This window comes from Salvelinus alpinus, chromosome 9 (assembly GCF_045679555.1).
Source record: "Salvelinus alpinus chromosome 9, SLU_Salpinus.1, whole genome shotgun sequence".
Classification (NCBI taxonomy): Eukaryota; Metazoa; Chordata; class Actinopteri; order Salmoniformes; family Salmonidae; genus Salvelinus; species Salvelinus alpinus.
In genome coordinates, this window is record NC_092094.1 from 40,919,249 (window position 1) to 40,942,503 (window position 23,255).

Genomic DNA, 23,255 nt, shown 5'->3' on the forward strand with positions numbered 1-23,255 from the left:
CCAGAAAGAGGCCCTCTTAACCGAACAGTAAGCAGGGGAAGCAACATAGTGATTGCTTTGCAACGCTTGCAGTTAGCCACTGATTACTTCTGAACCACTCATTGTTGAATTTGCAATTTCCGACTTGTTGTGTAATGTTTATGTCCAATGGCTGATGAGCACCGATACGTTTTGTCTATAATTTCTCTTCATATGACAAAGATTGAAAAGGATTTGCTAGTAGATTGTCTATGTGATTCATGATGATGACTGCTTGTCTAGCTTGCTTGCTAAGATTTTGAAAGTATGATCAAATCATTATTTGTCACATGCACCGAATACAACAGGTATTACAACAGGCTTACTTATACAGTGGGGGCAAAAAAGTATTTAGTCAGCCACCAATTGTGCAAGTTCTCCCATTTAAAAAGATGAGAGAGGCCTGTAATTTATCATAGGTACACTTCAACTATGACAGACAAAATGAGGAAAAAAATCCAGAAAATCACATTGTAGGATTTTTAATGAATTTATTTGCAAATTATGGTGGAAAATAAGTATTTGGTCACCTACAAACAAGCAAGATTTCTGGCTCTCACAGACCTGTAACTTCTTCTTTAAGAGGCTCCTCTGTCCTCCACTCGTTACCTGTATTAATGGCACCTGTTTGAACTTGTTATCAGTATAAAAGACACCTGTCCATAACCTCAAACAGTCACACTCCAAACTCCACTATGGCCAAGACCAAAGAGCTGTCAAAGGACACCAGAAACAAAATTGTAGACCTGCACCAGGCTGGGAAGACTGAATCTGCAATAGGTAAGCAGCTTGGTTTGAAGAAATCAACTGTGGGAGCAATTATTAGGAAATGGAAGACATACAAGACCACTGATAATCTCCCTCGATCTGGGGCTCCACGCAAGATTCACCCCGTGGGGTCAAAATGATCACAAGAACGGTGAGCAAAAATCCCAGAACCACACAGGGGGACCTAGTGAATGACCTGCAGAGAGCTGGGACCAAAGTAACAAAGCCTACCATCAGTAACACACTACGCCGCCAGGGACTCAAATCCTGCAGTGCCAGACGTGTCCCCCTGCTTAAGCCAGTACATGTCCAGGCCCGTCTGAAGTTTGCTAGAGAGCATTTGGATGATCCAGAAGAAGATTGGGAGAATGTCATATGGTCAGATGAAACCAAAATAGAACTTTTTGGTAAAAACTCAACTTGTCGTGTTTGGAGGACAAAGAATGCTGAGTTGCATCCAAAGAACACCATACCTACTGTGAAGCATGGGGGTGGAAACATCATGCTTTGGGGCTGTTTTTCTGCAAAGGGACCAGGACGACTGATCCGTGTAAAGGAAAGAATGAATGGGGCCATGTATCGTGAGATTTTGAGTGAAAACCTCCTTCCATCAGCAAGGGCATTGAAGATGAAACGTGGCTGGGTCTTTCAGCATGACAATGATCCCAAACACACCGCCCGGGCAACGAAGGAGTGGCTTCATAAGAAGCATTTCAAGGTCCTGGAGTGGCCTAGCCAGTCTCCAGATCTCAACCCCATAGAAAATCTTTGGAGGGAGTTGAAAGTCCGTGTTGCCCAGCAACAGCCCCAAAACATCACTGCTCTAGAGGAGATCTGCATGGAGGAATGGGCCAAAATACCAGCAACAGTGTGTGAAAACCTTGTGAAGACTTCCAGAAAACGTTTGACCTCTGTCATTGCCAACAAAGGGTATATAACAAAGTATTGAGATAAACTTTTGTTATTGACCAAATACTTATTTTCCACCATAATTTGCAAATTAATAAATTCATAAAAAATCCTACAATGTGATTTTCTGGATTTTTCTTTCTCATTTTGTCTGTCATAGTTGAAGTGTACCTATGATGAAAATTACAGGCCTCTCTCATCTTTTTAAGTGGGAGAACTTGCACAATTGGTGGCTGACTAAATACTTTTTTGCCCCACTGTAAGCCTTTAACCAACAATACCGTTTTATGAAGAAGAACAAAAAAAAGTGTTGAGTACAAAATAGATAAGTAAAAAATAAGTTTACATTTTTTTGACATGATCAGTCCAATCAAAGCTACGGTAGATATAGCATGATTTGACATCATTTCATCTGTGGCCAATGACCTTGAGCCTTCTTGGATGGGCACTTCTAATGTAAATCTATGGACACACCCTTGTCCACTTCCCTCGCGTTATGCCCTTGGGAGTCCTCGCAGCCATATTTGTCGTCAGTCCAAATGATTTGCCAAGAAAGGGAAGTTTGCAATGTAAGCCCCTCAGCCCTCGTTTTTAATGGAGTTTGCGAGAGTATAATTATGTTCCCTTCGGGGCCTGAAACGCCCCATAATTCAATTCCCTTTGATTGTACATCCGCTAAGAAAAGTCCGCCAAAACGTAAAACCTCCACGTCAATATGGATTCCTTCCTCCCTCGCCCCTTGCCCTGCAAGTGTAAACTCGTCAGACATCATGATACGTCATCAGAAGTGTCCACTTAATTTGAGGACTGAGGGGAGAGGGTGTGTCTGTTTAGTGTTTGTAATGCAGTCTATGTCAGCATTCAAGGGGTCTTGAACTGCCTAGCTCTCCCTGTAGATTCTGTGGTGAGGTAGTGTTCCCATGAGTGACAGAACACTGAGCCAATCACGGCACAACTAGAGAAGATTACCAATGCCTCCGCTCTGCATTTTCAACTGGCTGCCCCTCCAACACAGAAAGTACTGAGCTAGGCTGAAACACCTGCATTTTGGAGCTGCCTTACTCCAGAAAGCAAGAAAGAGACCATGTTTGTATGCGGCTTTATTCACTCAATTAATTAGTTTTACATTGTTTGCAAACTAATATGTGACAGGAATTAATGCCAAAATAACATGCAAAACAGGCAACAACAAAACATTTTGCTTAATGGGTGTGGCGCAAAACAGGTGATGCCTGAATGACAGGTCGCCACTGGCCTTAACCATAACCCTCACCTAACCTAACCCTTACTTTAACCATTTTACATTCCAAAAGAGGTGTGTGCTTACATGGACTCACAAGGGTAAGGTCAATGTTGGGATGTCCCAAGGATCCCTGAAAGCTAGGACAATTGGAAATCCCACTCATTTACATTTACATTTAAGTCATTTAGCAGACGCTCTTATCCAGAGCGACTTACAAATTGGTGCATTCACCTTATGATATCCAGTGGAACAACCACTTTACAATAGTGCATCTAACTCTTTTAAGGGGGGGGGGTTAGAACACTCATGCACAAGGAGCGGTCTTTGCGGGTCATGGCTAGAAGGGATCCAGGTTTTGTCCGAATTCACCTTTCATAGCAAGTTTGAGAACTTATGCAGCAGGTCTGGATAATTCACCTGGTAGGTTGGGAGAATTTGCACTATTGCACTATTGGTTAGAGCCTGTAAGTAAGCATTTCACTGTAAGGTCTACAACTGTTGTATTCAGCGCACGTGACAAATAAACTTTGATTTGAATTAGGTTAAGGTTTGGAAAATGGTTAGCTAATATGAAAAGGAAAACAAACACTTTTAATGTACATTTGACAAAAGCTGGATTCCATCTAGACATGACAGTCTTTTCGCACTGCTCCGGAGCTCAAAGTCCTTTTCCCTATTCCGCTAAAAATCGCTCAGTGTTCACAGGAAAAAAGAAACTGCTGCTCCAAATTCACTCCGTACATTTTTTGTTAATAAAGATAATTTAACATACACCCCATCTACTTTCGTGACTGTGTACCTTTTGGTTTTGAAGTAGGCTATCGTAATAAGAAGCTTCAACATTTCAACATGTAGGCTATAAAACAAGGACCTACAGTGCATTCGGAAAGTTTTTACACATTGTTACGTTATAGCCTTATTCTAAAATTAATTAAATAAATTGTATTCCTCATCAATCTACACACAATACCCCATAATTACATACTAAAAACACGTTTTTAGAAATTGTTGCAAATTTATGAACAAAATTAAAAACAGAAATACCTTATTTACATAAGTATTCAGACCCTTTGCTATGAGACTCCAAATGAAGCTCAGGTGCATCCTGTTTCCATTGATCATCCTTGAGGTGTCTCTACAAGTTGATTGAAGTCCACCAGTGTTAAATTCAATTGATTGGACATGATTTGGAAAGGCACACACCTGTCTATATAAGGTCCGACAGTTGGCAGTGCACGTCAGAGCACTGCCAAGAATTGTCCATAGAGCTCAGAGACAGGATTGTGTCGAGGTACAGATCTGTGGAAGGGTACCCAAAAGATTTATTCAGGGTTGAAGGTCCCCAAGAACACATTGGCCACCGTCATTCTTAAATGGAAGAAGTTTGGAACCACCAAGACTCTTTCTAGAGCTGGGCGCCCGGCCAAACTGAGCAATCGGGGGAGAAGGGCCTTGGTCAGGGAGGTGACCAAAAACCTGATGGTCACTCTGAAAAAGCTTCAGAGTTCCTCTGTGGAGATGGGAGAACCTTCCAAAAGGACAACCATCTCTGCAGCACTCAACCAATCAGGCCTTTATAGTAGAGTGGCCAGACTGAAGCCACTCCTCAGTAAAAGGCACATGACATCCCGCTTGGAGTTTGCCAAAAGGCACCTAAAGGCCTCTCAGACCATAATAAACAAGATTATCTGGTCTGATGAAACCAAGATTGAACTTTTTAGCCTGAATGCCAAGCATCACGACTGGAGGAAACCTGGCACAATAGGTGAATGTCAATACCTCTCATAAATACAAGTAGTGATGAAGTCAATCTCTCCTCCACTTTAAGCCAGGAGAGATTGACATGCATATTATTAATATTAGCTCTCTGTGTGCATCCAAGGGCCAGCCTTGCTGCCCTGTTCTGAACTAATTGCAATTTTCCTAAGTCCTTTTTTTGTGGCACCTGACCACACGACTGAACAGTAGTCAAGGTGCGACAAAACTAGGGCCTGCCTTGTTGATAGTGTTGTTAAAAAGGCAGAGCATTGCTTTACTATAGACATACTTCTCCCCATCTAGCTACTACTGCATCAATATGTTTTGACCATGACAGTTTACAATCCAGTGTTACTCCAAGCTGTTTAGTCATCTCAACTTGCTCAATTTCCACATTATGTATTACAAGATTTAGTTGAGGTTTAGGGTTTAGTGAGTGTTTTGCTCCAAATACAATGCTTTTAGTTTTAGAAATATTTAGGGATAACTTATTCCTTGCCACCCACTCTGAAACTAACTGCAGCTCTTGGTTGAGTGTTGCAGTCATTTCAGTCGCTGTAGTAGCTGACGTGTATAGTGTTGAGTCATCCGCATACATCGAAACTTGGCTTTACTCAAAGTCAGTGGCATGTCATTAGTAAAAATTGAAAAAAGCAAGGGGCTTAAAAAGCTACCCTGGGGAATTCCTGATTCTAACTGGATTATATTTGATGGGCTTCCATTAAAGAACACCCTATGTGTTCTGTTAGACAAGTAACTCTTTATCCACATTATAGCAGGGAGTGTAAAGTCATAACACATACGTTTTTTAAGCAGCAGACTATGATCAATAATGGCATAAGCTGCACTTTAGTCTAAGAAGACAGCCCCCACAATCATTTTATCATCAATTTCTCTCAGCCAATCATCAGTCATTTGTGTAGGTGCTGTGCTTGTTGAGTGTCCTTCCCTATAAGCATGCTGAAATTCTGTTGTTAATTTGTTTACTGTAAACTAGCATTGTATCTGGTCAAACACATTTCTTCCCAGAAGTTTACTAAGGGTTGGTAACAGGCTGATTGGTCGGCTATTTGAGCCAGTAAAGGGGGCTTTACTATTCTTGGGTAGCGGAATGACTTTAGCTTCCCTCCAGGCCTGAGGGCACACGCTCTCTAGTAGGCGTAAATTGAAGATGTGGCAAATGGGAGTGGCAATATCGTTTGCTATTATCCTCAGTAATTTTCCATGTAGATTGTCAGACACTGGTGGCTTGTCATTGATGACAGACAACAATAATTTTTTCACCTCTTCCACACTGACTTAACGGAATTCAAAAGTACAATTCTTGTCTTTCATAATTTGGTCCGATATACTTGGATGTGTAGTGTCAATGTTTGTTGCAGGCATGTCATCCCGAAGTTTGCTTATCTTGCCAATGAAAAAGTAATTAAAGTACTTTGCAATATCATTGTGCTTTGTGATGAATGAGCTGTGGGCCATTCTAATCAAAAATAATTCCACACATACACTACCGGTCAAAAGTTTTAGAACGCCTACTCATTCAAGGGTTTTTCTTTATTTTTACTATTTTCTACATTGTAGAATAAAAGTGAAGACATCAAAACTAAGAAATAAAACATATGGAATCATGTAGTATCCAAAAAAAGTGTTAAATCAAAATATATTATATATTTGAGATTCTTCAAATAGCCACCCTTTGCCTTGATGACAGCTTTGCACACTTTTGGTATTTTCTCAACCAGCTTCACCTGGAATTCTTTTCCAACAGTCTTTAAGGAGTTACTACATATGCTGAGCACTTGTTGGCTGCTTTTCCTTCACTCTGCGGTCCAACTCATCCCAATTTGGTTGAGGTCGGGGGATTGTGGATGCCAGGTCATCTGATGCAGCACTCCATCACTCTCTTTCTTGGTAAAATAGCCCTTACACAGCCTGGAGGTGTGTAAAATGGCCAGTAAGGCCATTCTACTGCCAATGTTTGTCTATGGAGATCACATGGCTGTGTGCTCAAATTGATACACCTGTCAGCAATGGGTATTTCAGCAATGGCTGAAATAGCCGAATCCACTAATTTGAATGGGTGTCCACATACTTATGTATATGTAGTGTAAGTTCAGGAGTAAAAATTTGCTTAACTCACAATAAGTTGCATGGACTCACACTTCGTGCAATAATAGAAATAAAAAATACCAGTTTAACACTACCTCATCTCTGTACCCAACACATACAATTATCTGTAAGGTCCCTCAGTCAAGCAGTGAATTCCAAACACAGATTTAACCACAAAGACCAGGGATGTTCACAAATGCCTTGCAACGGGCACCTATTGGTAGATGGGTAAAAATGTAAAAAAAGCATACATTGAATCTCCCTTTGAGGATGATTAAGTTATTCCACTTTGTATGGCGTATCAATACACCAAGTCACTACAAAGATACAGGCATCCTTCCTGACTCCGTTGCCGGACAGAAAGGAAACCGCTCAGTGCTTTCACCATGAGGCCAATGGTGACTTTAAAACAGTTACATAGTTTAATGGCTGTGATAGGAAAACAACTGAGGATGGATCAACAACATTGTAGTTTATTTAATTTAACCTTGATTTAACTAGGCAAGTCAGCTAAGAACAAATTCTTATTTTACAATGACGGCCTACCCCGGCCAAAATCCTCCATGAACCTGGACAACGCTGGGCCAATTGTGCGCCGCCCTATGGGACTCCCGATCAGGGCCGGTTGTGATGCAGCCGGGGGTCGAAACAAGGTATGTAGTGACGCCTCTAGCACCGAGATGCAGTGCCTTAGACCGCTGCGCCACTCAGGAGCCCACAATACTAACCTAAATGACAGAGGGAAAAGAAGGACACCTGTACAGAATACAAAATATTCCAAAATATCCTGAAAAGGAAGCAAAGAAATTAACTATATGTCCTGAATACAAAGCGTTATATTAAGGCCAAATCCATCACAACACATCATTGAGTACCACTTCATATTTTCAAGCATGGTGGCTGCATCATGTTATGAGTATACTCGTTATCGAGGGACTAGGGAGTTTTTTTAGGATAAAAATAAACAGAATAGAGCAAGGCACAGGCAAAAATCTGTGGAAATCTGAGGAAAACCTGGTTCATTCTGTTTTCCAACAGACATGGGAAACAAATTCACATTTCAGCAGGGCAATAACCTAAAACACAAGGCCAAATATACACTTGAGGTCCTTACCAAGATGACATTGAAAGAGAGTGGCTTAGTTACAGCTTTGACTAAAATCGTCTTTAAAATCTATGGCAAGACTTGAAAATGGCTGTCTAGCAATGATCAACAACAAACTTAACAGAGGTTGAAGAATTTTAAAAAGCATATTGCGCAAATATTGTACAATCCAGGTGTGCAAAGCTCTTAGAGACTTACCCAGAAAGACTCATAGCTTTAATCGCTGCCAAAGGTGCTTCTATAAAGTATTGACTCAGGGGTGTGAAAACGTACATAAATTAGACATTTCTGTATTTCATTGAATAAATGTGCTAAAAATATATAAAACATGTTTTCATTGTCATTATGAGGTAATGTGTGTAGATGGGTGAGATACAAAATCCTTTTAATCCATTTTGAATTCAGGCTGTAACAACAAAATGTGGAATAACTTTCTGAAGGCACTGTATCTACTAATGCATTATTTGGGTAGACAGTACACATGGTTACGAGTTTAATTGAATAGGCATTGGAATTAGAAGGATAACTTGGCTTATGCAATTGCTTCATCTTTCCTAGACAATGCCATTCTGATGTTAGATTACATTTTCTAACAAATCACGGGTGACTCAGATATCAGATGATTTGCTGCATGTGTATTGCATGTGGTGCAAGTATAAGAGGAACCTTGATTTTCACCTTTTCCATGAGACTTGGGAGTATAGCAATGCGAGACTAGTATAGGAGTGAATGCATTTGCATCAGTTTGGGTTCTGAGTGTGTTTGGATGGAGAAGAATGTATGTGTTAAATATTTGTGTGTTCTTGAAAATGTATGTTCAAAATGTTTGACCAATGTCTTTCACTGTCTTGCAGTCTGACAATGGGCCAGCTGTATGAGAAAGAGAGACGAGGACGGCTTTCTGTACGTGGCGTACAGTGGAAAAAACAAATTTGGTTTTAGGCCTTCACTTTAGAGTTGACACAACCCAGTAATTTTTTCCAGAAAAGCTCAATTGTATCACTATCCAAATAGAGAAATTTGTGTGGAAGAAAAACCTCAACATTAATCATGTTACAGATTCATTTGTATTGCTAAACTCAGCAAAAAAAGAAACGTCCCTTTTTCAGGACCCTGTCTTTCAAAGTTAATTCGTAAAAATCCAAATAACTTCACAGATCTTCATTGTAAAGGGTTTAAACACTGTTTCCCATGCCGTTCAATGAACCATAAACAATTAATGAACATGCACCTGTGGAACGGTCGTTAAGACACTATCAGCTTACAGACGGTAGGCAATTAAGATCACAGTTTTGAAAACTTAGAACAGTAAAGAGGCCTTTCTACTGACTCTGAAAAACACCAAAAGAAAGATGCCCAGGGTCCCTGCTCATCTGCGTGAACGTGACTTAGGCATGCTGCAAGGAGGCATGAGGACTGCAGATGTGGCCAGGGCAAAAAATTGCAATGTCCGTACTGTGAGACGCCTAAGACAGCGCTACAGGGAGACAGGACGGACAGCTGATCGTCCTCTCAGTGGCAGACCACGTGTAACAACACCTGCACAGGATCGGTACATCCTAACATCACACCTGCGGGACAGGTACAGGATAGCAACAACAACTGCCCAAGTTACACCAGGAACGCACAATCCCTCCATCAGTGGTCAGACTGTCCGCAATAGGCTAAGAGAGGCTGGACTGAGGGCTTGTAGGCCTGTTGTAAGGCAGGTCCTCACCAGACATCACCGGCAACGTTGCCTATGGGCACAAACCCACCGTCGCTGGACCAGACAGGACTGGCAAAAAGTGCTCTTCACTGACGAGTCACGGTTTTGTCTCACCAGGGGTGATGGTCGGATTCGCGTTTATCGTCGAAGGAATGAGCGTTACACCGAGGCTGTACTCTGGAGTGGGATCGATTGAGGTGGAGGGTCCGCCATGTTCTGGGGTGGTGTCACAGCATCATCGAACTGAGCTTGTTATCATTACAGACAATCTCAACGCTGTGCGTTACAGGGAAGACATCCTCCTCCCTAGTGTGGTACCCTTCCTGCAGGCTCATCCTGACATGACCCTCCAGCATGACAATGCCACCAGCCATACTGCTCGTTCTGTGCGTGATTTCCTGCAAGACAGGAATGTCAGTGTTCTGCAATGGCCAGCGACGAGCCCAGATCTCAATCCCATTGAGCACGTCTGGGACCTGTTGGATCGGAGGGTGAGGGCTAGGGCCATTCCCCCCAGAAATGTCCGGGAACTTGCAGGTGCCTTGGTGGAAGAGTGGGGCAACATCTCACAGCAAGAACTGTCAAATCTGGTGCAGTCCATGAGGAGATGCACTGCAGTACTTAATGCAGCTGGTGGCCACACCATATACTGACTGTTACTTTAGATTTTGACCCCCTCTTTGTTCACAGACACATTATTCCATTTCTGTTACATGTCTGTGGAACTTGTTTAGGTTATGTCTCAGTTGTTGAATCTTATGTTCATACAAATATTTACACATGTTAAGTTTGCTGAAAATAAACGCAGTTGACAGTGAGGACATTTTTTGTTTGTTGCTGAGTTCAGTATCATATTGAAACTATACATTGTACATTTGATCAAATCTTACTGGTCACCTAATCTTACTGGTTAGCAGATGTTGCGAGTGTAGCGAAATGCTTATGCTTTTAGATCTGACAGTGTAGCAGTATCTAACAGGTAATATCTAACAATTCCACAACAAAACTGAAAACACACAATCTAGTAAAGGAATGGGATAAGAATATATACATTTATGGATGAGCAGTGACGGAGCGGCTAAGATGCAATAGAAAGCGTAGAATACAGTCTATACAGTTGAAGTCGTAAGTTTACATACACCATAGCCAAATACATTTAAACTCAGTTTTTCACAATTCCTGACATTTCATCCTCGTAAAAATTCCCTGTCTTAGGTCAGTTAGGATCACCACTCCATTTTAATAATGTGAAATGTCAGAATAATAGTAGAGAGAATGATTTACTTCAGCTTTTATTTCTTTCATCACATTCCCAGTGGGTCAGAAGTTTACATACTCAATTAGTATTTGGGTAGCATTACCTTTAAATTGTTGAACTTGGGTCAAACGTTTCGGGTAGCCTTCCACAAGCTCCCCACAATAAGTTGGGTGAATTTTGGCCCATTCCTCCTGACAGAGCTGGTGTAACTGAGTCAGGTTTGTAGGCCTCCTTGCTCGCTCATGCTTTTTCAGTTCTGCCCACAAATTTTCTATGGGATTGAGGTCAGGGCTTTGTGATGGCCACTCCAATACCTTGACTTTGTTGTCCTTCAGCCATTTTGCCACAACTTTGGAAGTGTGCTTGGGGTCATTGTCCATTTGGAAGACCTATTTGCGACAATGCTTTAACTTCCTGACTGATGTCTTGAGATGTTGCTTCAATATATCTACATAATTTTCCTTGCTCATGTTGTCATCTATTTTGTGAAGTGCACAAGTCCCTCCTGCAGCAAAGCACCCCCACAACATGATGCTGCCACCCCCGTCCTTCACGGTTGGGATGGTGATCTTCAGCTTGCAAACCTACCCCTTTTTCCTCCAAACATAATGATGGTCATTATGGCCAAACAGTTCTATTTTTGTTTCATCAGACCAGAGGACATTTCTCCAAAAAGTACGATCTTTGTCCCCATGTGCAGTTGCAAACCGTAGTCTGGCTTTTACTAAGGCTGTTTTGGAGCAGTGGCTTCTCCCTTGCTTTCAGGTTATGTCGATATAGGACTCGTTTTACTGTGGATATAGATACATTTGTGCCTCTTTCCTCCAGCATCTTCACAAGGTCCTTTCCTGTTGTTCTGGGATTGATTTGCACTTTTCTCACCAAAGTACGTTCATCTCTAGGAGACCGAACACGTCTCCTTCCTGAGCGGTATGACGGCTGCGTGGTCCCATGGTGTTTATACTTGCGTACTATTGTTTGTACAGATGAACATGGTACCTTCAGGCGTTTGGAAATTGCTCCCAAAGATGAACCAGACTTGTGGAGGTCTACAAGAGGTCTTGGCTGATTTCTTGTTCATCTTTAAAGACAATATATACCAAACATTTTGAATATATGAAAGGTAGCTGGACTACCTAATCAATAAAAACACAAAATGACTCTTTATTATCTGTACTCATTCAAAACAACCAATCCATTTTTAGCAACAGAAAAATATTCAGAAGTAATACTGTAATAATAAAACATAACATTCTGGCAATACAGGAACAAAGACTGTCACACAAATCAATAACGCAGATCTCATGAACATAATGTGAGATTGAACAGATAAATACATTTGAAAAACAGGTCATGCATTGTTCTAGTGGAATTTTAACACATTCCAAGCCAAGTGATTTATATCTGAATAGGCTACGTGGGGATACTGACCATGTGAGCTCCAAGCCCTTTCTAAACTCATGTCTTTGCATGTCCTGCCAAAATTAGTCATCGCCTCCTTGGCACATCCACAAGTAAAATAATGCTTCATGACAGTATGTTTGTGTCCTTTCACCTGTTTTTGTCTATGTCCCTCTAATAATCACACAGCATTCTGTACTAACCGGTTTCTGGTTAGTACACAGTTGTGCTGTGTTTCAGTGAAACTGCAGCAGGTCGCGATCACTGCGGAGCCACAGTGGGAAGGCCTGTGAGCGCAGCTGCAGCGAGGCCTGCTGGTACGACTGAGCCACCTGCTTGTAGTCCCAGTACGTCTGGAGCTCCTTTCCCCTACAGACACAATCAACAAACACAGAACCTCAGTGGCAGTTACCATGGCATATTAACCTCTTAAATCACAAGACATTAGATAAATTAACTATAGAATAAGAATGAGTCATTCTATTTATGTGGAATGAACCCTTGTCATGCTACTGAGGAAATTAAAGATTTTTTTCCAGGGTGTGGAAACATACCCCAAGGATTCCTGTCCTCTGTGAGCATTGTCTTACGTCAGATTGTGTCACTCCTAAGCGACACACTGACATAAGACACACCCCTGGGCTTTTTCCACATTTTGTTGTGTTAGAGCCTGAATTTAAAATTGATTAAATTCTGATTTTGTCTTAATAATGGCCTTAACACACAATACCCTATAATGTCAAAGTGGAATTAGTTTTTTATTTATTTATAAAAAGCTGAAATGTCTTGAGTCAATAAGTATTTGCCACGTAGCACTCACCTCTGTCATCATGAAGTGCTTTGAGGGACTAGTCAAGGATCACCTCAACCTTACCTGCCACCCTAGACCGACTTCAATTTGCTTACCGCCCCAATAGATCCACAGACGATGCAATCGCCATCACTCTGCACACTGCCCTATCCCATCTGGACAAGAGGAATACCTACGTAAGAATGCTGTTCATTGACTATAGCTCAGCATTCAACCCCATAGTACCCTCCAAGCTCATCATTAAGCTTGAGGCCCTGGGTCTATAACCCCGCCCTGTGCAATTGGGTCCTTCCTGACAGGCCACCCCCAGGTGGTGAAGATAAGAAACATCACCTCCACTTCGCTGATCCTCAACTCTGCGGCCCCACAAGGGTGCGTGCTAAGCCCCTCCTGTACTCCCTGTTCACCCATGCCTCCAACTCAAATCAAGTTTGCAGAAGACAACAGTAGTAGGCTTGATTACCAACGATGATGAGAGAGCCTACAGGGAGGTGAGTGAGGGCTCTGGGAGCATGGTGCCTGGAAAACAACCTCTCTCTCAAAGTCAACAAAACAAAAAGGAGATGATCGTGGACTTCAGGAAACAGCGGAGGGTGCACCCCCCTATCTACATTGAGTGGACCACAGTGGAGAAGGTGGAAAGCTTCAAAGTTCCTTGGCGTACACATCACTGACAAACTGAAATGGACCACCCAGACAGAGATTAATTAGAATTATTTTACCTTTATTTAACTAGGCAAATCAGTTAAGAATAAATTCTTATTTACAATGACGGCCTAGGAACAGTGCGTTAACTGCCTTGTTCAGGGGCAGAACAACAACCTTTCGGTTACTAGTCCAACGCTCTAACCACTACGCTACCTGCCGCCCCAGAGTGTGGTGAAGAAGGCGCAACAGAGACTCTTAAACCTCAGGAGGATAAAGAAATTTGGCTTGTCACTTAAAACCCACAAACTTTTACAGATGCACAATTGAAAGCATCCTGTCGGGCTGTATCACCGCCTGGTACGGAAACTGCACTGCACGCAACCGCAAGGCTCTCCAGAGGCAGGTGCTGTCTGCCCTAACGGATTAAAGGGCAAACTATCCACCCTCCAGGATACCTACAGCACCCAATGTCACAGGAAGACCAAAATGATCATCAAGGACATTAACCACCCGAGACACTGCCTGTTCACCCCGCTATCATCCAGAAGGCGAGGTCAGTACAGGTGCATCAAAGCTGGGACCGAGAGACTGAAAAACAGCTTCTATCTAAAGGCCATCAGACTGCTAAACAGCCATCACTAGCACATTAGAGGCTGCTGCCTATAGGCATAGACAAGAAATCACTGGCCACTTAAAGGAATGGAACACTAGTCACTTTAATAATGTTTACAGAGCTTGCATTACTCATCTCATATGTACTGTATTCTATTCTACTGTATCTTAGTCCGTTCCGCTCTGACATCGCACGTCCATATACACTACCTTTCAAAAGTTTGGGTTCACTTAGAAATGTACTTGTTTTTGAAAGAAAAGCACATTTTTTGTCCATTAAAATATCAAATTGATCAGAAATACATTATAAACATTGTTAATGACTATTTTATCCGGAATTTTCTTAATGGAATATCTACATAGGCGTACAGAGGCCCATTATCAGCAACCATCACTCCTGTGTTCCAATGGCACGTTGTGTTAGCTAATCCAAGTTTATCATTTTAAAATGCAAATTGATCATTAGAAAACCCTATTGCAATTATGTTAGCACAACTGAAAACTGTTGTCCTGATTAAAGAAGCAATAAAACTGGCCTTCTTTAGAGTACTTGAGCATCTGGAGCATCAGCATTTGTGGGTTCGATTACAGGCTCAAAATGGCCAGAAACAAAGTCCTTTTTTCTGAAACTCGTCAGTCTATTCTTGCTCTGAGAAATGAAGGCTATTCCACGTGAGAAATTGCCAAGAAACTGTAGATCTCGTACAAAGCTGTGTACTACTCCCTTCACAGAACAGCGCAAACTGGCTCTAACCAGAATAGAAAGAGGAGTGGGAGGACCCGGTGCACAACTGAGCAAGAGGACAAGTACATTTGAGTGTCTAGTTTGAGAAACAGACACCTCCACAAGTTCTCACCTGGCAGCGTCATCAAATAGTACCCGCAAAACACCAGTCTCAACGTCAACAGTGAAGAGGCGACTCTGGGATGCTGGCCTTCTAGGCAGAGTTGCAAAGAAAAAAGCCATCTCTCAGACTGGCCAATAAAGGAAACAATTAAGATGGGCAAAAGAACAGAGACATTTCTGTTTATATTTTTAATACATTTGCAAAAATTCTAGTCGTGACAAGCTAGTCGTGACTATTTAAAAGTCTGATGGCCTGGAGACGGAAGCTGTTTTTCAGTCTCTCGGTCCCCGCCTTCTAGATGGTAGCGGGGTGAACAGGCCGTTTCTCAGGTGGCTGAGGTCCTTGATATTCTTGGCCTTCCTGTGACACCGGGTGCTGTAGATGTCCTAGAGACAGGCAGTGTGTCCCCAGTGAGGAGTTGGGCTGACCGCCCTACCCTCTGGAGAGGCCTGCGGTCGCGGACGGTGCAATTGCCGTACCAGGTAGTGATACAGCCCAACAGGACTCTCTCAATGGTGCAACTGTAGAAGTTCATGAGGGTTTCACGTAGGCATTTCTCTTGTCCAGATGGGATAGTGTGCAGTGCAATGTCGATTGCGCCATTCATGAATCTGTTGGAGCATGCTGCCATCGATCCACAGTTTTTGGTTTGGGTAAGTTCTGATTGTCACAGGGGGAACAACATCCTCTATGCACCTCCTGATAAACTCTGTCACAGCCAGTGTATACGTCCATACTATTCTCAGAGGCAACCCAGAACATATCCCAGTCCGCGTGATCAAAGCAATCTTGAAGCATAGATTCCGATTGGTCTGACCAACGTTGAACCGTCCTTACCTCGGGTACTTCCTGTTAAAATTTCTGCCTGTAGGAGGGGAGGAGTAAAATGGAAGTGGATCTGATTTGCCAAAGAGGGGGGGGGGGGGGGGACTTGTAGCCATCCCAGAAAGGGGAGTAGAAATGGTCAAGCATGAATAGCAGTGTATAGCATGTTACAGTACAACCATTGCGTTCCAATTTAGGCGTTTATCAATGTTCAAATCTGCCATTTTCAACCCGTACACGGTTTACGAGTGTAAAGGGCCATGTGAGACTGCTTATAACAGAGCAAAAATGCTGTCTACTGGTTTTAAGGTAATTCTTGCAGGGACATGTGGTGTGGGAGAGCTGTTGACGTACTACTCAGAGGGGGGTACTGTAATAAATACCATTTAAAATAACACAAGCATATTGCTATTACGTTGTTATAACTAACTTCTTTCAAAACAGGGTTTCTCACAAACTCATAAGCAGATACTGAGACCCACACACACCCAGAGACAGATGGCTGGCACAGACCTTTCATAAACACTGATAAGAAAAGGGTGCTTGGTTCTGCATTTCACGAGATACTGAGACACACACACACCCAAGGACAGAGGGCTGAGGCAAACCTTTCATAAAAACTAATAAAACAGGAACGTCTACGCACACACAAAATCTCCTGTTTTAGCTGAACATTTCACAGAGACACACAGATATGTCAAAATAGGAACATCTACGCACACACCTAAACTCCTGTTTTAGCTGAACATTTATGAAGACAAAGAACTCTACTCAGAGCCAATGGGACAGTGATACTAGCCTGAAGGGGACCTCGCCCAACTCATCAGGACCAACCAGAGGACCAGAACTTCCAGACTCAACCTACTTTCTGTGCTGTATAAAATGTCTATGCACTCTGTTATCTGGGCTTTTTCTGCTGGTTCCTTATGAGCTGAATGAACGAGTCCGTATACGCTTGTACCAGATATCTTTACTCTTAAATTAAACTGTCGCTTGTCATACAATTTACCACCTTGTCTGAATCGATCCTTGACCGGCTCACCCTTCTCCATATCCCATTATCAACAGTACTAGATTAGAGGATGACACAGGAGTGAAAATTCATTCCTGTCCCAATCCGGCAACAGTCCTATAACCCCAGAACTTTCCTGTATTCTCCCGATAAAAATCACTTCCGTCCCGTGATACTTTTTACGCACAGAAATCACTCCCGTCCCCCGCTCATCATGCAGAATCACATTAGTGCAAACCAAGACTGTTCTCAGGGCCGGCCTGGTTGTAGCTAGATACGTTCGAGTCGCGTCAGGACGATTTTAGCTAACCCTAACCCTGTTCCTAACCTGCCACGAAAAGTAACTTCTGCTAGTCAAAACCAGTTCATACACATTGACTGATTTCATTACTTTTCCATTACTTTTAACCAAATTTCCATGACCAACAATTGGCAGCATGACCAACAATTGGTGCTTACTTTTTTATGTACGTATAAAAAGTCAGAGGAATGTGGAATTGACACTGGAAGGCTGCTCTCTGATCCCATGTCCTGTCGTTCTGCAAGGCACTTAACCCACCAGAAATCAAAATGCCTGTTAGGCAACGGTATACAACACATGTGATCAACGCTCAGTCTGGACTCTGGAGAGCTACTGGGTGTGAAGGCTTTTGATCAAGCCCTGCTCAAACACAGAAACATTCTATCAAGGTCCGGTTGAGCAGCTCATTTCTAAAACGTGGTTTGTTGGAGGGGGACTGGAATAAAAGCTTGCTCTCCTGGAGGATGGTTGACCATCGTTAATTATAACATAGCAACCAAATACGTTTTATGCCTTTTGAAATAATTCACTCCTTCAATACATCAAAGATCAAATGGCTATGGTAGGATACAAATATTTTTATTCAGCTGAATCAAGCCCACAATTTTTTTTCAGGGGATGTACCTTTTCAAGTTTAGTCATATTTAGCTTAGCTACCAGAAGTGTTTACTTTCCAGCCTGACTGGCATCTGTTGAGTCGCAACGTCCCATACATTGGATTCCCTAATCAACTAAAAGTATCTACAAAACAAGTTCTGAAGCCACATAATCCAAAAGGCTACATCAAATCTTGTTTCCTAAAATAACTGTTCGTGATTCAAAAATATTTTATTCACATGAATCGATTCACCACGATTGAATCAAATCCCAACTAATACAATGGCAAAGTGAATTGTTTGTTTCGTCAAAAATAGTTGTTGAAATTAATCATCATGAATCGTAAACTATAAACTATATTAGACATACTTTAAAAAAAAAAAAACTGTTTATGACTGTCAATCCTGTCCCGAACTTTACTATTGAACTTCACTCCCATTCCGGCAAGACACGCGGGAGTCCTGTTCCAGAATCAACCTCTAGCGTAGATGTCTCCCACACTACCTCCGGAGGTAGTGAGAGATTTGAATCTAGATCTGTCTCTTTACACTACACAAGTATCTCTCATTGACCTAGTTTGTGGCATCAAAGTAGTGTAGTGTAAAGATGCCCTTAGGGGCTCTGAGGCCCAGACCCTGCATTTCATCAGCCTGGACATCCACCTCAGTCCTCCATGCCCCGACAACACTGCTTAATTTCCTGTGTCTGAGTTCTCCAGTGGAGAGGCTCTGACTTTAGCAGCAGTGTGTGTTGTGTATATAGCCATGTGAATGGTGTGTGTATAGCTATGTTAATGTATTTTAACTTTTACAATCGTATTAACTGGTAACTTAACCCTTTAAAAAATAGAAAGCACTCATTGGGCATACTGCTCCTATGAACAATTAAAATGTTGATACACTCCAATAGGACAAATAAATCAAGATAATGTTAGTGTGCAGGATATTATTTTTAGTCTTACTCTTCTTGTTGTATAATCCCTGCCATTATAGAAGAGAGCACAGAAGCTGAAAATACAATTATTTAATGAAAATGGACAACTGTATAAATTCTTAAGTTTTTTAATAAATATGGAATTCCAGTGATGTGAAGGAGTATGCCATAGTTTTTTGCAATACCTACAGGTCTTATAAGCCAGGGGAATTATGTTTATGAGAGGAATTACATTTTAGCATCCCATTACATGGTGTGTGCCTCAAGGATAAAAAAGTGCACTAATAGTGATATTCGGAAGATATGTACCGAGCCTGCTTTTCTTCCTCCAGTATACGGAATTCCCCTTTTGTCCCCAATTTCGTGATATCCAAATTGGTGGTTACAGTATTGTCCCATCGCTGCAACTCCCCTACGGACTCGGGAGAGGCGAAGGCCGAGAGCCATGCATACTTCGAAACGCGACGCTGCCAAGCCACATTGCTTCTTGACACACTGCTCGCGTAAAAGCCAGCTTGCAGGCACCTGGCCCGCCACAAGGAGTCACTAGAGCGCAATGAGACAAGGAAATCCTGGCCGGCCAAACCCTCCCCTAACCCAGACAACGCTGGGCCCATTGTGCGCCGCCTCATGGGTCTCCCAGTCACGGCCAGCTGTGACACAGCCTGTGATTGAACCCGGTTTGTAGTGATACCTTAAGCACTGCGATGCAGCGCCTTAGACCGCTGTGCCACTCGGGAGGCCCCCAGCGGCATGGAATTGAAATAGAAAGTATTGCGTCACTAACAAAGTCCGTGTGTCTTTGTGTCTTTTAAAATCATTCACTTAACTTATCCAGTTAACCAGGTACTTCCAAAATTTTAAACTGACATTGATTTAAAGTGTGCTTTTCGTCAAATAGAAAATTAAACTCCAAGTCATTTATTCTATGATTGTATTGGCACTAAGATTTTTTGGGACAGATCTTGAGCATTATTTTTAACTGGTTCTAGGGTTCACCTTAATGGTAAGGATATTTTACTTTTACTTAATAAATCAGGATTTGGATCAGAACAAAGTATACATAAATAATATTTTTATGATGTATGGTAAATATTTTATACATAAATGTCAGTGGGCTAAAGAAAAATGTAACTTATTGAAATTATTATTATTTTTTAAACGGGAAAGCAAAGCGAACCCTAAATGCCTGTGAAGCCTTACGTATTTTTGTTTAAATGTGTATACCCTTGTGTATAAAGTCTGTACTTATTTTGTATACTGTGTTGTAAAGTATGACTGTATATTTTGTTATATTTGCTGTTAACCTCTCTGGTACAAGTGGGACGCTAGCATCCCAGCTCGACAACAGCCAGTGAAATTGCAAGGCGCCAAAACAAGGCGCCAAAACAATAGAAATCCCATAATTAAAATTCCTCAACATACAAGTATAATCCACCATTTAAAATATAAACTTCTTGTAAATCCAACCACAGTGTCCGATTTCAAAAAGGCTTTACTGCGAAAGCACACCATGCGATTATGTTAGGTCAGCACCTAGTCACAGAAAACCATACAGCCATTTTTCCAGCCAAAGAGAGGAGTCACAAAATACAGAAAAATAGATAAAATGAATCACTAACCTTTGATGATCTTCATCAGATGGCACTCATAGGACTTCATGTTACACAATACATGTATGTTTTGTTCAATAAAGTTCATATTTATATCAAAAAATCTCAGTTTACAGCAACCGCTGTGTCAGATTTCAAAAAGGCTTTACGGAGAAAGCACACTTTGCGATTATGTTAGGTCAGCACCTAGCCACAGAAACCCATACATCCATTTTCCAGCCAAGGAGAGTGTCACAAAAGTCAGAAATAGCATTAAAATTAATCACTTACCTTTGATGATCTTCATCTGGTGGCACTCCCAGGTCTCCATGTTACACAATAAATGTTTGTTTTGTTCGATAATGTCCCTCTTTATGACCAAATATATCCTTTTTGTTCGCGCATTTTGTCCAGTAATTCGAATGCTTAAGGCGCGTGCACTAAGTCCAGACGAAACGTTTTTTTAAAGTACACTAAAAGTTAGTAGAAACATGCCAAACGATGTTTAAAATCAATCCTCCGGTTGTTTTTGTCATAAATAAACAATAATATTTCAACCGGACAAAAGCTTCGTCAATAGGAAAGGAGAAACAAGAAAGGCACGTTCCCGATCAGGCGCATGGCTGATGAATGGAAATTTCCACTGGCCACTGATTGAAAGTGCTGTATCTCCCTAATTTTTCAGAGTAAAAGCCTGAAACAATGCCTAAAGACTGGCCACGTGTAGAGGAAGCCACAGAGCCCGTGAACTGGGTCCTAAGACTTTGTATGGTGGATAGGCTTTCAATGGAAAAACAGCCTTTCAAAATAATAGTACTTCCTGGTTGGATTTTCCTCGGGTTTTCGCCTGCCATATCAGTTATTTTAACAGTTTTGGGAACTTTAGAGTGTTTTCTATCCAAATCTACTAATTATATGCATATCCTATCTTCTGGGCCTGAGTAGCAGGCAGTTTAATTTGGGCACACTTTTCATCCAAAATTCCGAATGCTGCCCCCTAGCTTAGTGAAGTTAATGGATTCTCACACACACAGACATTTGATCTAATATGAAATCATATGCAGGAAAGTGATACCTCTCTTAAATTAATTAATCGAATATGTTTGGCACTTCACACAGAGAGCACGCTATCCACTAATCAAACAGAATAAGTGGCTGAGAACAGAATATTTAGAAATTACATTATGATGCCGGCAGTCATCTGTTCTTCTCAGAGGGACAATTACCTTAGAGATTCAGGGAGGTGGGACTTGTCAGTGACAGCCAGCAGTGACAGGAAAGAATGAAATAGTTCCACTTTGCAAATAAGAGACCTGAAAAGACAAAGTCAGGCGTCAATCTGAAGTTCAGGGGACTTAACACAATACAGATACCACTGTGATGAGAGGCAGGCAGCCTGTGCACAGAAGGTTTTGAATAATTCTGGGTTAACACATGAAAAGGGAACTGGCCAGATAGAAATATTTCTAACTTGAGCCTAAACAACAAACTGATTTGTTTTTTTAAAGTACTGGCTGTTACCTTGCTTTTGATGTGCCCAGAGCCTTCTTGGTCACTCCATGTTTATAGCCATTAGCAGTGACATCTAGTGGCTGATCCGACACAGCGCACCAGCTGATAGCTGAAAACAGGAGAGTTAACATTCATGACTCAATGTAGATGAGCAAATATATCACATAAAACAGACAAGACCCTTAGGCTGAGAAACGATTCGGATAGTTAGAAAGGGCACATGAGGTGAAATGAGATGACAGAGGACAAATAGGGTGAAGAATGAAGAACAAGATGTTACCTATTGAGACAGTAGGCAGGTTTCCATTGACCCAGGTCATTCAACAAAAGCAATATCGCAAAAAAAACATTGTAATGGAAACAGCAGCTACAGGAGAACTGGTCTAAAAAATTATGTTAACTATGTTTTTCGAATGAACAATGATTGCCAAATAATTTGAAGGTACGCGGAGCATGTGATATCATCACGTAACTATAAATCTAATTTGTCACATGCTTCATAAACAACAGGTGTGGATTAACAGTGAAATGCTTCCTTATGGGCCGTTCCTAAAAATTCTGACAGAAAGAAAATTGAGAAATAATAGAAAAATAAAACACGTACTAATAGATACACAGTACCGAAACGATGTGCAGGGGTACAGGGTAATTGAGATAGATACAGTGCCTTGCAAAAGTATTCATCCCCTTTGGCGTTTTTCCAATTACAACCTGTAATTTAAATTGATTTTTATTTGGATTTCATGTAATGGACATACACATAATAGTCCGAATTGGTGAAGTTAAATTTAAAAAAATTACTTGTTTCAAAAAATAAAAATAAAAAAATAAAAAAACTGAGAAGTGGTGCATGCATATGTATTCACCCCCTTTGCTATGAAGCCCCTAAATAAGATCCTGCGCAACCAATTACCTTCAGAAGTTACATAATTAGTTAAATAAAGTCCACCTGTGTGCAATCTAAGTGTCACATGATCTCAGTATACACACACACACACACACACACATATATACACACACATATATACACACATATACACACCTGTTCTGAAAGGCCCCAGAGTCTGCAACACCACTAAGCAAGGGGCACCACCAAGCAACCGGCACCATGAAGACCAAGGAGCTCTCCAAACAGGTCAGGGACAATGTTATGGAGAAGTACAGATCAGGGTTGAGTTATAAAAAAATATCAAACTTTGAACATCCCACGGAGCACCATTAAATCCATTATTAAAAAAGGGAAAGAATATTGCACCACAACAACCCTGACAAAAAAGGTCCGCCCAC

General features: G+C 41.5%; 1 protein-coding gene across 3 annotated transcripts in view; it reads right to left on the bottom strand.

The window, feature by feature from the left end:
* Positions 1-12,016: 12,016 nt before the first annotated feature.
* adat1 (adenosine deaminase tRNA specific 1) overlaps positions 12,017-23,255 on the bottom strand; it is a 28,769-nt gene continuing 17,530 nt past the window's right edge. For 2 of the 3 annotated variants that reach the window (XM_071326208.1, XM_071326206.1), the window contains 3 exons: positions 21,978-22,077; positions 21,683-21,769; positions 12,017-12,646 (listed from right to left, as the gene is read on the bottom strand). In XM_071326208.1, coding sequence (XP_071182309.1) covers positions 12,514-12,646; positions 21,683-21,769; positions 21,978-22,077 — 320 coding nt within the window. In that variant the 3' untranslated portion in view covers positions 12,017-12,513. Of the gene's footprint in view, positions 13,244-21,682; positions 21,770-21,977; positions 22,078-23,255 lie in introns of all 3 variants that reach the window. The other variant, XM_071326207.1, reaches the window with a different exon arrangement.